The sequence below is a fragment of the Leuciscus leuciscus genome (assembly GCF_965113295.1).
Source record: "Leuciscus leuciscus genome assembly, chromosome: 17".
Lineage (NCBI taxonomy): Eukaryota > Metazoa > Chordata > Actinopteri > Cypriniformes > Leuciscidae > Leuciscus > Leuciscus leuciscus.
Genome location: NC_138741.1, coordinates 32,317,056 through 32,330,111, shown reverse-complemented (window position 1 = coordinate 32,330,111; position 13,056 = coordinate 32,317,056). Strand labels below are relative to the sequence as shown.

The 13,056-nt window shown below is 36.3% G+C and overlaps 1 protein-coding gene and 1 long non-coding RNA gene across 4 annotated transcripts in view; one reads left to right on the top strand and one right to left on the bottom strand.

The window, feature by feature from the left end:
• Nucleotides 1-13,056, bottom strand: part of ralgapa2 (Ral GTPase activating protein catalytic subunit alpha 2) — a 176,378-nt gene that overhangs the window by 144,094 nt on the left and 19,228 nt on the right. For all 3 annotated transcript variants that reach the window (XM_082143396.1, XM_082143395.1, XM_082143397.1), the window contains exon 2: nucleotides 3,058-3,168. In XM_082143396.1, coding sequence (XP_081999522.1) covers nucleotides 3,058-3,168 — 111 coding nt within the window. The remainder of the gene's footprint in view (nucleotides 1-3,057; nucleotides 3,169-13,056) is intronic.
• On the top strand, nucleotides 7,823-11,891 carry LOC309479548. The gene is made up of 2 exons (XR_014199293.1): nucleotides 7,823-9,373; nucleotides 9,501-11,891. It is a non-coding gene; the product is annotated as an uncharacterized lncRNA (long non-coding RNA).

The following is a 13,056-nucleotide window of genomic DNA, read 5'->3' as shown; positions in this document are numbered from 1 at the left end:
AACTTTTCAGTTTCTAGGCTATTTTATTAATAAATCACAGAACAGTGTTGACAATACATTTCTGAGCTACTGAATGATTTTGTGTGCGTGCGATCTGTGCAAGCTACTGTGTGTGTATGTGTTTCAATACAGCACCAATAAGTTTAGAATGGCGAGTAACTTGCAGGTCCAATAAGCGGTTTAAACGTGCATTCATCCAATCAATTTTGGGCATCCAGATGGTATAATCAAACATATGAAATGGTGCAATGTTATGCAAAAGGAATGAAAACAACTAATATTGTGTGAAAACTGAATGGAGATTATCGAACTATCATACAATTTGTGAATTATTTACAGCACAAGAGAACGCAGTCAGATAAAGGCTTATTAAGGAAAGTTTCTGTCAAAAAAAAGAAGAAAAATATTAAAAGGACAGCTATAAAGAAGCAACTGTTGAGCAGCGAACAGGTATTTGAAGCTGCTGGTGTCTCTGGAGTCTCAAGAACCTCTTCATGCAGGCTGGCAGTTGTGTTAAGCAGCATTTCAGCCACCTCTAACCAAAGCTCACAAAGAGAAACTAAGTATTGCCGTGTAAAAGCAAAAAATAGCAGCTCTGCCACTTTTTTTAATGTAATGTGTAATGTGTTACTGTTCATTTTATTACTAACTTTTCAAATCAGTTACTCAGTGAGTTTGTATATGTAAATTTACAGATTTTTAAATATAAACTAGTTCTAAGCACTTTGTTTTATGATCTGTCCTGATAGTGATTCTTTTTAATTTTAATGAATACATAGGATAAGTTAATAGTAAAAACTGTTTCTTTGCTGAACTGGGCTCGCAGGTCACATGGGTAAAGTACTGTGTGTGCGGATGACCGTGTTCGTACGCCACCACGAAGACCATTTTTGACCCAGGAAAAAGAGTTAGGGTTAGGAGTTTGTTCATCTTGAGGGTGATACTCAATCTTAAGCTCTTAAGAAGGTTAATGTAGTTATTACCACAATGCACTGCTGCATATCAGCACCGCAAATCTGTGTTCCAAGATTTGAATTCCTGTCCAAAAAGTTACTAAGTTAAAAACTGCTCAGCTGAATCACAACACCACTCTCCTCAGGGAAATAAAGAGGTGTGCGTTTCAAACAAATACTTCTGCTGCAGAACTGTGTTTCAGCATGAAAGACAGGTGACCTTCACTGAATACAGTGCAGAAAAAAACACTTTGGTCAGAGATGGGATTCAACAGAAACAAAAGCCTCATTAACTTCACACGAGGGGGCATACAGGCAACAGCGAAGCACGGCTGTTACGTCAAGCTGAGGAAGTGCTGGACTGAATCTTTTTTTTTTTTTTTTTTGGAAGAATCATGCATTATTCAAAAGCTCTTTTTCAACTTTTGTGGGCTGCCTTTTTATCCAAGCAAGCTACCTACTAATGTAGCATGAAACTGAAATAGAGCCTTTAAGCTATACAGTATGAGACTGATTGGCAACGCCCGATAATAGAAGCACTATATATATATATATATATATATATATATATATATATATATATATATATATATATATATATATATATATATATATAAAGACCATATCAGTTATTAGCTGATTTATGATTTCTTGTTTTAAATATCAGTAACAAATGATATTGCATAGCCTATTTATCAACAGATATTAGATATTTAACTGTAGACTCCAACTATATTTTGGTTTATATCACTTTCGCAGTCATTAAAACTGAAGGGATAGCAGCAGTTTTATGGAAAAGATATAACCTTTATAAGAGCAAACTCTTTTTGGGTGATTTTTTTAATGAATTTTATTTACATGCACATAGAAACACATGCACATGATCCATTTGCACACAAGTGCTTGATTCATTTAGATATTCTGATAGTTGGAAATATTTCAAGTATATATAATTGTTCTTAAGAAAAAAAAAAATCTCTCTCAGCTACATCTGTAAACTATAGACCAAGGGCAGCCTAGAGAGTTATAAACACATCTCCCCTGATCTGATCCACTGGCAGACACATGAAAATAGGTTTCCATCCAAGGTTGTTTTTTTTTTGCGTAAAAAGGTTTAGAGCATCAAAATGTTTACCGATATAGCAGATGGAAATGCCTATTATTGATCATTTTAAAAATCATTTTTGCAATCTTTTTCTGTTTAACTTTAGCGCTTAAATTATAGGTTGATACTTCAAATATCGCGAAAAAATAATTTAGAAACACCTTTTGTCAATAAAAAGTGCTTTAACGCAAATAAATGTGGTGTCACATGACAGAATTAGCCTATAAGTGTACAATTTTATAAATACCATTTATTAATATAGCCTAATATATTTTTATCTCAAACAAATTAGAAAAATAAAGTGGGTTATGTGGGGTATACAGAATGATGTTTTTGATCGATTTGATGTTACTGAACTTTGAAACCAGAACGAACAACAGTTTTGGTTTGAATGATCTGAATATGTTCTCGGCCACATCAAACCGCAACTCGCTTGACCGCATGTTCAAGGCTTACATTTAATATTGTTGCTATATGACCGAACATTTCACTGTACTGCCAACCTTTATTATGAACCCTTACATTTTGCATAGGCTACATGACAAATGAGCTGCGCTGTGTCCAAATGGGCTTCGTCACATAAAGGTAACATGCAGTCCTGTCAGACCGGCAGTCCCACTTCAACGTGATCTTCTGTTTCCTAATATTTCCTAATTAATAGGCTTATTATTCGTGAAAATATTAAGCAGTAAACTGGCGAATTCCAATTGTCTTATTACTCTGCATTTAAAAAAATATATATGCGAAAGATACAATATAATTTGCGATATATGCGACATTATTTATGGAAACGACTTGAGGGCAGATTTTCTTAGCGATACAACAAAATTTATGCAACAATGCGTTTTTTTAGGGATGATGTCATTACGCACACCATTTTACCGGTAAAAGGCCAATTAAATGGAAACAGCTAATTTCGCAATCTTTTTTTTAACACATACACACTTCGTCAATAACAAAAAGTGGATGGAAACTTGGCTAATGACAAACATGTCTTACCTTTTTGCTTTAAGTTGCTTTCCAGTGTAATGAAATTTTCATAGAAGATAAAATAAATCTGTGAGCAGTTGATTTCAAAAAACGTCCTCAGTTCATTCCTGTCAATAATATCTGTGGAGAAAATAATAAAAAATAAAGAATTAGACAAAAATCACAAAATAATACACAATAAGTCCAGATGACACTGCAGTTATATATGATATGATTAAATGCTGACCAAAACATTTAAAGAGACATGCATATAGATGTTGACTGTTAGTAGATTTCATCCCGACACAAAAGCTTTCATGAGATCGTAAAATCAACTGGTTCAGACTATGGCTGTCACGGTTTGAGTATGTTTTGTCATGTTAGTAATTGCTTCTGGTTTGATCATTAGTTCTGTTCCCTCCGTTCCCCCACCTGTTAGTTTCTATAGTTACAGATTTGATTAGAGCCCTTAGTTCAGGTGTGTCTAGTTAGTTTCTCCCTTTGTTTTCTGTGTCTATATAAGCCCTCTGTTTCAGTAAGTCCCCTGTCTTGCATGGTTAGGTTGGTTGTTTCCTTCTCCTGTGTATCCCTGTAAGTTTGTAATTAAAGGCTGTTTCAAGGATCCCTTGTCTTGGTGAGCAACAGTATCTGCCACAGCCAGTCCATCACAATGGCTGTGCTTCAAAAACATAGACTGTATTTTTGGTAGAGTACCTAGTCATCTCCAAATGTGTGACACCAAACATTTGTGACTAGTTTATCACTTTTACTAACTTGTTTAATAACGTCAATGCAACATACAAGCAATCTGAACATAAATTGTGCTCACCTTTAATGGAGCAAAACAGTCAAAGCATTAAACAGATGTAAGGTATAATGCAATAGGGCTGCATGATTAATCGTACTTTATAATCGTGATTTAGCCTGGGTTTCCCCATGCTGCCTTGCGCCAGCGCAAATTTATTAACGCTGCTAGGCAGCCTGGACACCATGGACCAGATTTTCCCCTCAAAAAGGGAACCAATCACAGAACGGGGAGGGAGCAGCAAGACGATGACGACGTCTATGCGACACACCGAAGCAGTTTGTTTATATCTATGGATCCAACATGGCATCAGACGCGAAGTTACCTTTCGATGCAGTCCACACGGAGACGCGTTTCACTGTATACGTATAAATGTTTTATCGTATTGCCGTTTCGTCCACACGGATCCGGCGTTTTCGGAGACTGAAACCGCTATTTTTTTAAACCGGGTCCCAAGGTGGATAAATCTGAAAACGCCGCCCTTGCGTTTTCGTGTGTACGGCCAATCCGTATATTTTGTGAAACGATGATGTCATCATCACACCAAGCGTCAACTAGTCAGACACCGTTAAGTCACAGCAACTACATTTATGGTTTTTCATATTGTTCAACAAAGTTCTTGATTAAAAAAGAAAAAAAGAAGCTACTGTGCCTAATATTATTGTTGTATACAGCGCGCAAGGTTTATGCGCGAGCTCCAAGTCTTCTTCTCCATTTTTAGTGTATGTCTGTGGCAGAATTACAGCGCCACATACTGGTCTGGCATGTATACTACATCGTTTTGAGTCGGTTTCAGTGGTTTCGTGTGTACGCAGATATTTCTTGAGACGACGCCGTGTTTACGTAATTTTTTTTTTTTACGGGAAAAAAAAATATCGGATAGGGAAAGCTCTGGCTTCGTGTGGATGTGGCCTTAGATAGTGTTCTAAGTAGTTTAGAACGCACGTTTCTTTCGTCTTCTTCCTCGTCGAATTTCTGTCGCTCTACATACGTCATCTGGTATAATTGAAACGATTGGCTATGAGCTACGTACAGGCGCATTTGATAGACATTCGTAGCGCCCAATAAACGGCTCTGGGCATTCGTAAACCACACCTCAAATACGAGAAAATTAACATGTGGTTCCCAGACCACGTCTCAATGAGAAGAGATCTGACATTAGCCAGCCTAATCGTGATTATGATTTAGCACTGCAAAAAAAAGAAGTTCAGATGATCTGAAAACACTGACAAACATGTATGCTGGAGTAAGGGCTGGGCTGTGTGACGATATATCATTTTTAAGTTACCGGCCATTTAGAACTACTAGCCAAAAAAAAAAAGGGGAAAAAAGAAATAAACTACGTCACAGCTTACACACACACACACACACACACACACACGTATATATATATATTATACAATTTGGATTTCATACATTCATTTCTTATTCAAACAAAATCCTGTCATCTCCTCCCTTCCTCTTTCATCCTCATCACCAAAAAATTATTTTAGGTGGACAGATCAATTCAGTACAAAGAATATAAAAAAAATTAGGATGTTGGGAAATAACAATGTCTTTTCTGTTAACCAGATGTTTTTTAATCTTCGCTATTGCTTCAATGCAAATGAACAAGCGCGCCGCTATTTGTTGCGTAGTGATGTGTGTGTTCAAGTACGCCATATATGCACAGATTCTGCGCAATACGCTGTATTTACTATGATGACTCACGAGTTGAGTTTTTGCATATTTATATCTTTGTCCTATAGTATTTATTTATGTTATTACTTGCAATTTGATTATTTTATTACTGACTGTTTACTTGTCTTTAATAATGTTTGAAATTCATATTAGTTGGCCTAGTATTTTTTGCTGTGGTCTCGATCGACATTGGAAGTGAGAATTGTGACATTTTACTGGTATCTGAAATTTGGTGTCATAAACCTATTTATTACAATACATGGGTCAAAAACTACAAAAATAATAAAGATTTAATTTTATGTTTTACATTTTTGTGGTGGGCCCAGTAAATTTTTTGCAAGGCAAGTAAAAAAAAATTCAACCAAGAAAAATAATAACAACAACAACAAAACAAAATAGCTAAAAAATCTTTAGCGTTGAGCACTGCTCTTTCCTCTTTCCTAAACAAAACCATTAAAGCAGCTCAAAGCTGCTCCAGGGGAACTGGCATTTGCAACCAATTTGTAGTAGTGGCACTGGCCTGATTTTTAATAGCAGTAGGGACAGATGATAGATGATGACAAGGAATGGATTTGATGGCTGAAATAATATTTTGCCTGGAGCCAGACTGACAGAGCTGCGAGAACACAAATGTGGATGTAGTCGTTACACAGGGCCAGTGCTGCTTACACACAGTATCTTAGGCAACTGCCCACCGAATATTAACAATTCCTGAGAAAACATGTATGAAAATCTAAATGTAAATGACATCTCTGGCACTGATATTACCATAAAAAGCTATAAAAGCTGAAAGACATTGTGATGGGTGGGCTAGCCCAGGGAAAACCCACATCTGATTAAGGCAAGTAGACATCCTAAATAATGACAAGATGTAAAATCAGGCTACTTTAAATCTGTCATTAGACTGGATCTACAGGCCAAGGAGTAATTACTTGCACATTACAATTTGGCACTGGAAGATGGATTTAAACTTTTCTGCCTTTCTCCGAGTCCTCACACAGACTTTATCTGTGTATTACTTTTGTGATTCAGAGAGAGAGAGAGAGAGAGAGAGAGAGAGAGAGAGAGAGAGAGAGAGAGAGAGAATTATACTCTCAAGACTCATGGCAACTCATGTCGTAAGGGCCTCGCTTTAGTCTGCATGATGGGGAAATATATTGAATATTTACAATAAATTCACATAGATTTAGCTGGTAATATAAAGTTTAATTAAGTTTATATTTACAACGTGTTCTTTTGCTTCACTTCTGCTATGATAAAGAGACATTATCAACTCTTGCATTGGGTGTTTGTGCATTTTGGAGGCGGTGCAATAAAGGGAGTGTGTGTTGTTCGTTTGGGTTGATTTGAGATATCAGCAGTGTTTCTCAGAAATCGCAAGCTGCACCTTTAGAAATTTAGAACGATTATACATCTTTGTCTTTATACTCTCATTAACGGCCATTAAACCCCTAGCGAGTTGAATTAATCTGATGCTCATATCTGGTGTGTGTTCAGATGTGTATTACAGTAGTGCGCTCATGAAAGAGTTGACGCAGAGATCAGGGCAGAAGAGCAGCAATAACAGCACAGGCGTGTCTCTTATCACAGCCGCTCACATGCTCTGCTTTTCAACCAGGCCTCTTCCTGCTGCCCAAGAAAACACACTGACTTACTGACAAAACCTGGGGTTTGGCTGAGCGTGTGATGGAGAGAGGTTGCTAATAACAAAGACTTTAGAAAGACGGCGCACTCATATTACAACATTAAGTGATGTTGTTCACAAGCTGTTTAACTGGCATATTTCTGTGGTTGAAGCACAGATTGAGTGATAACATGAGACATGATACGGATTTCGGTAAGTTGTACTGTATCTTTCAACATACCTTCTGATGTTCATGCATGTTTTTCTGGATATAATTTGTATTAAAGTGAAAGAAAAGACTTGCGCACAACGATCTGTCACGTCACATTTTAGAGTGAACACATTTAACGCCATTTATTGTTTGTTCTAGGGCTGAACGATTTTGGAAAATAATCGAATTGCGATATAGTTTTACCAATATTGCGATTGCGATTTAATATGCGATTATTTTTTAAGCTCTTTATCTTTTCTATTTTTCAACAAAAACAAGCAATAAATCATTGTAAAATAAGGAAGGGAATCTTTAGGCATCTCCTGAGCCGATACATTTTTTTTCTTTAATTGATCTTATTAATAAAACTTAAAATATTTCATTACATAGGCCTAATTATAAGTAGGCCTACTTATAATAATTACACATAAAAAAACCTAAATTAATACAATTAGGCCTACATGTTAATAATTTTAACAAATATAGCTTCAAAACAAATAACAAAGAGGGGAAAAAATATTACAAGCAATAAACAAAGAGTGCTTTCAGTATTTAAGAGTAGGCTGTCTGACTGTTTTCATCTCTTTTGAAATTATAAGATGTGGTTTGTCCTGTCTGTTTAATAACTTAAGATATAACTGACTGTGTCACATTAATTTCGCGTCATAAAAGCATTTTGAGATGCAAGTACATTTAACCACGTTGAAATTCAAAGCAGCTTCTGTCGGTGATTTTCATATTTTTTATATATAAGCCAACTGCATTCCAAAAGACATATGATGCCTTCGTAGAACATTTGTAAGTAAAATACCGGCGGGCGAGACCACGCACTACAAAAGTAACATCACGCAGACCGCGTGTATCTTGTGCAATGAAGCCCGCGAAAGAAAGGCATAAATCTGAACATAAAGACATAAATCTGAAATTATCTTAATCGATACAGAATCGTTGGAGAGAATCTATAACACAATATCACATAAATTAAACTGTTATTTCCTGTAGCCTATGCCAGGCCTATATGCGTAGCGTGCCAAGTTGATGCTTCATCTGCAATACAGACTGGTTTACTCTCGTGTGTCACGTGACCAGACTGTAATAGCAGCTTTGCAGCTAAAAAAAAACTCACATTTCATCATATCGCGATATTATCGCAAATGCAATTAATCGTTCAGCCCTTTGATAAAATGGACAGAATGTGAAAGATGACACTTTGTTTCTTTATAGAAGTAAAGCACAGAGCTATTTACGATTATTGAATGAGAGGCGCACTACAAATAATGTTTAGTATAGGGACAAAGTGCAAAAACTGCAGATCTGGCAACCCTGGCTTGAACTACGAGTGATTCATAGGGTTAAATAGAGCATGCTTTTATGCAGCTGTTTTTAACTGTTAATGCGTTATTGACGCATTAACTTGCCCTAAATTCAACACGAGAGATTTTCTTCACACACAGTATGAGTTGCAGTCAGACATTGACATGATATAATCGGCCCTGATAATTGGCTGTTTTTAGTGAAAATAATAGCGTTTATTGGTCGATACATCGGTGCATCTCTAAAAATAACCAATCAATGATTGATAAAGTCATTGTGTCACTGCAGCTGCCATTAGAAGCTCCGGTTGCTATAGAAACAGTGAATTTTGCTTTTTTTAACGCTATTTTAACATAAGAAACCACATTCATAAGACACTTATTGTCAGATTTTATTGGCGATTTCAAATATGAAATTTTATTTTAACTGCACTTGCATGGCTGAAATAAAACAGCTGCCTGAGAGATGTTTAAAAGATGGCCGCCGGGTGAAATTACTCATCTTAAAACCATTGGTGGTGGTTGAGGAGATCCTCCCCTTCTATGTAAAGCGCTTTGAGTGCAGAGAAAAGCGCTATATAAATGTAATGAATTATTATTATTATAAAGGGACTTTGCTAATATGACAGTTGGATGTCGAAAAGTTGTCAACATGCATGCCTTTGAGATGTGAATGGGACTGTCCTAAAGGTCACTTCATATTCCCTCAATCAGTAACAGTCAGGCAGATATAATCCTATTCATGGATTTCATCCGGTCCCTTTCCACAGGTGTATTAATCAAGCACAATGCAGTCTGCATTCATAATCTAGGTGCTTGATTTTATACACCTGTGGAAAGGGACCTGATGAAACCCATGAATTGTTGACAGCGCTGTTAAAAAGAAATGGCCATGTAAACAGCATTTCCTGATTGTCTTGACAGAATGTTCCAGGTTTAATTAAAGTTAAGCTCAATCCACAGAATTTGCCCTATGACCCATACATAAATGTTGCACTGGAAAAAAAATAAATAGAAAATGTAACGAAAATTATGTAAAACGATTTAACAAATTTAAAAGAGACATTTTGTTGTTTTCAAAAAAATATATTACATATGTGACACTTCTTAAAGGAGCTGTATGTAAGAAATGCATTTCAATTAATCATAAAATGGCCCTGATATGTCACTAGACATTAAGAAATCACGTTCATTTCAAATACTTATATCACTGACAACAGTAGTCTGGCCAGGAGATTGTCATTTAAAAAGTGAAGTTGCAGCCCTCAACTGATGTTGATGTTGTCATCTTGTGTTTTGGCCTGATGCTCCACCCTCCACCTATCTACCAATCACAAAGTCAGTGTTTCAGCATCGGGGTTGCCAACTCTGCTCTAGTTATCACAGCTACATAGCAGCCTACGTTCCTGCTGGATCCTGCAGCCTATCTGGCAACCTCGAGTCAGGGGGGAGGGGGAGGGGATACATCGCTCTACAGTAATTTGAAAGTGATTGCAGTACCAGTTTTGGCCACAATCTTACATACGGCTCCTTTAAAGCAGTACATGAGCATGACAATGGGAAACAATCCGACTTTGACCCCATGATAGCCATTTAGGGTGCACAACTGATCTTATTAAAACCTGAATAGCTATATGACCTTGCACATGTAATAAACCACAAAAACGATATACTCTGCATTTACTGCTTCTGTTAGAGTGAAGAAATTGTGCTCTGTTAGCATGTAGGGCTCTTAGCAGTAACATGAGATGACAATCATAACAAACCATTTTTTGCAGAAACAGAATCCAAAAAACAAAACAAAAAAAAAAACAAAAAAACATTTTCCTTCCCAAATGTTGGCTGTAAATGCAGTGAGCTTAAATAAGACCACAGAATTAGTCAATGATCAATCTGAGTCTTCATTAGGGTTGGGTACCGAACTCTGAGTACCGATTCACATTAAATCAATCGGTGCCAAATTTCGTAACTGAGAACGCATTTAAATACGCATTTAAATGCAAGACTATTTAAATACGAATCCTACACTTGAGACTGCCATCCGGGAAAAGGTACAGGAGCGTCTGCTGCAGATCCAGCATGATGCTGAATAGCTTTTTCCACAAGCAATCAGGATGGTAAACAAACTGTCCCTCCCCCATCCCACACACACACACACACACACACACACACACACACACACACGCACACGCACACATACATTAACATTCAATCCCACTGTACCTCCTTACCATTGTTATAACAATGTTGACAGCTAGTCATCTGTCAAGGTGTTTTCTTATTAAAGCACTTTATTAAAGGACATTAAACTAACTTTCTTATGCTACTGTAAATTTTTGAGTGTGTAAATATGTTATATGTTAGGTTATGCAAAACTGTACGAGTGGAATGTTGTTTTTTCGTAAGAGATTTAACTTATTCTGACTTAGTGTATTTTTGTATGTGTCTTGTATACGCTGGTGAGGAACGGTATTTTGTTTCTGTGTGTATTGTAAATACTCAGAGGAATTACAATAAAATGAAACTCTGAACTCTGATGTTCTGCTTCTCTGTGTGATTTTAACACTATAAAGCTCAGTTGTGCAGCATGTTGTTTGACAAAAAGAAGTTTACTTGCATATGATTAAAAGATAAGTTAAATCAATGTTTTATGTCTTCATCTGATTACCAGAAAATGCATAACACAGAATTAGGGCTGTACAATATATCAAAATTATTGAAATATCGCAAATGTATATATCGTGACATGCATATCGCAACAGCTTGCAATAACTGGGGTCATGAACAAAAGGCAAAGAGAAAATCACTCGCTGCTCTTGGCTGAATAACTTTTGTAGCTTTAATAAGAATCAGTATATATTTAATTCATACAGTGAAAATTAGCCTAAGCAGTGTTTTATTTATACAATTGATTATTCAGTTTCTGTTGTTAAATAACCCTAATGTAGGATAACCTGAACCCCGTGGTTTACACTGATGTTAAAATAACTTTTTATGTTGCGGTAAAACACTGCGGTTCACTTTCAGAAGTTGTAGGGATGTTTTCTTGTCACAAAAAGAATGTTAAACATGCATGTATGTTGGTTATATAATTATAATATATTTTAAAGATAATTTAAGTTCATTTTACACACTTTAAGCATTATCGTATCGCATATCGAATATCGCATTATTTAATGAGTTATTGCATTTTTCTTCAATATTGTGCAGCAGAATTTGTGGAAAACAAAATTATTATTTTTTTAAATTATTAAAATGGCTGTTTTTATGAATATTCAAACATCACAGACAATGGCAGACAGCGACCAAGGCAGCTCTGGCATAATGTATAAATTACTTCTATAAATAACTTACAGTTTATTTACAGTTATTGAGGTAAACATGCCTAAAGTACCAACAAAAAAAATTCAGGTACCGGTTAAAATGTGAACGGTACCCAAACCTAATCATCATTGTGCTGGAGCACTGGAGGTTTGTAATTATCCCACTGATGTCTATATGATTTCATTTGAAGCTTCCATAACATTCAAACACAAGTAAGGTAAATATATAAACTGTCTTTTGATCTCTCTTCTGAAAGCATGAAATGAAGCTGGGAGAAAATGTTATTCTAGTTTTGGTGTAAACCTCATGTGCTCTTTACTAAAGAGTAAAAACAAAGAATATATAGTATGAACTACTAAAGCCACATTTAGTTTTGTCTGTAATTTGTGGGAAATGCATTCAGGTGTTTCAGGACCGTCGTCTGCTCACATTGATGAAAGATAATTTTGTTTTTGTTTCGAATAATCATGCAGTCATAACACAAACAGCCAAATAAACAGATAAGAAAGTAAAAAAGTGTGTGTGTGTGTAGGTGTGTGTGTGTAGGTGTGTGTGTGTGTGGGTGTGTAGGTGTGTGTGTAGGTGTAGGTGTAGGTGTAGGTGTAGGTGTAGGTGTAGGTGTGTGTGTGTGTGTGTGTGTGTGTGTGTGTGTGTGTGTGTGTGTGTGTGTGTGTGTGTGTGTGTGTGTGTGTGTGTGTGTGTGTGTGTGTGTGTGTGTAACTGCTCCAGTGGGATGAATGTCAAAAAACCATCGGAGCCTGACATGTCCCTTTCATGCACATCTACATCATCCTCCACTCACAGTATTCAGACCTCTTCTTTTTTTCCCACATTTTGTTATGATGAAGCTGTATGCAAAACTGCTGACTGCGCGATTAATCATATTTTAATCATGATAACGATTTTTGCTTCTCTCGATAAATTAAAGATAATCGTTGCAATATTTTCCCAGCTGATGAAAAATGTTTTTTATTTTTTATTTAGACATTGCCATTATCATGCATTGGTAACAGTCTCCACTATATTTCCTGCTTGGGGTTGCCAGATCAAGAGAATAAATCTCCCAAACTGG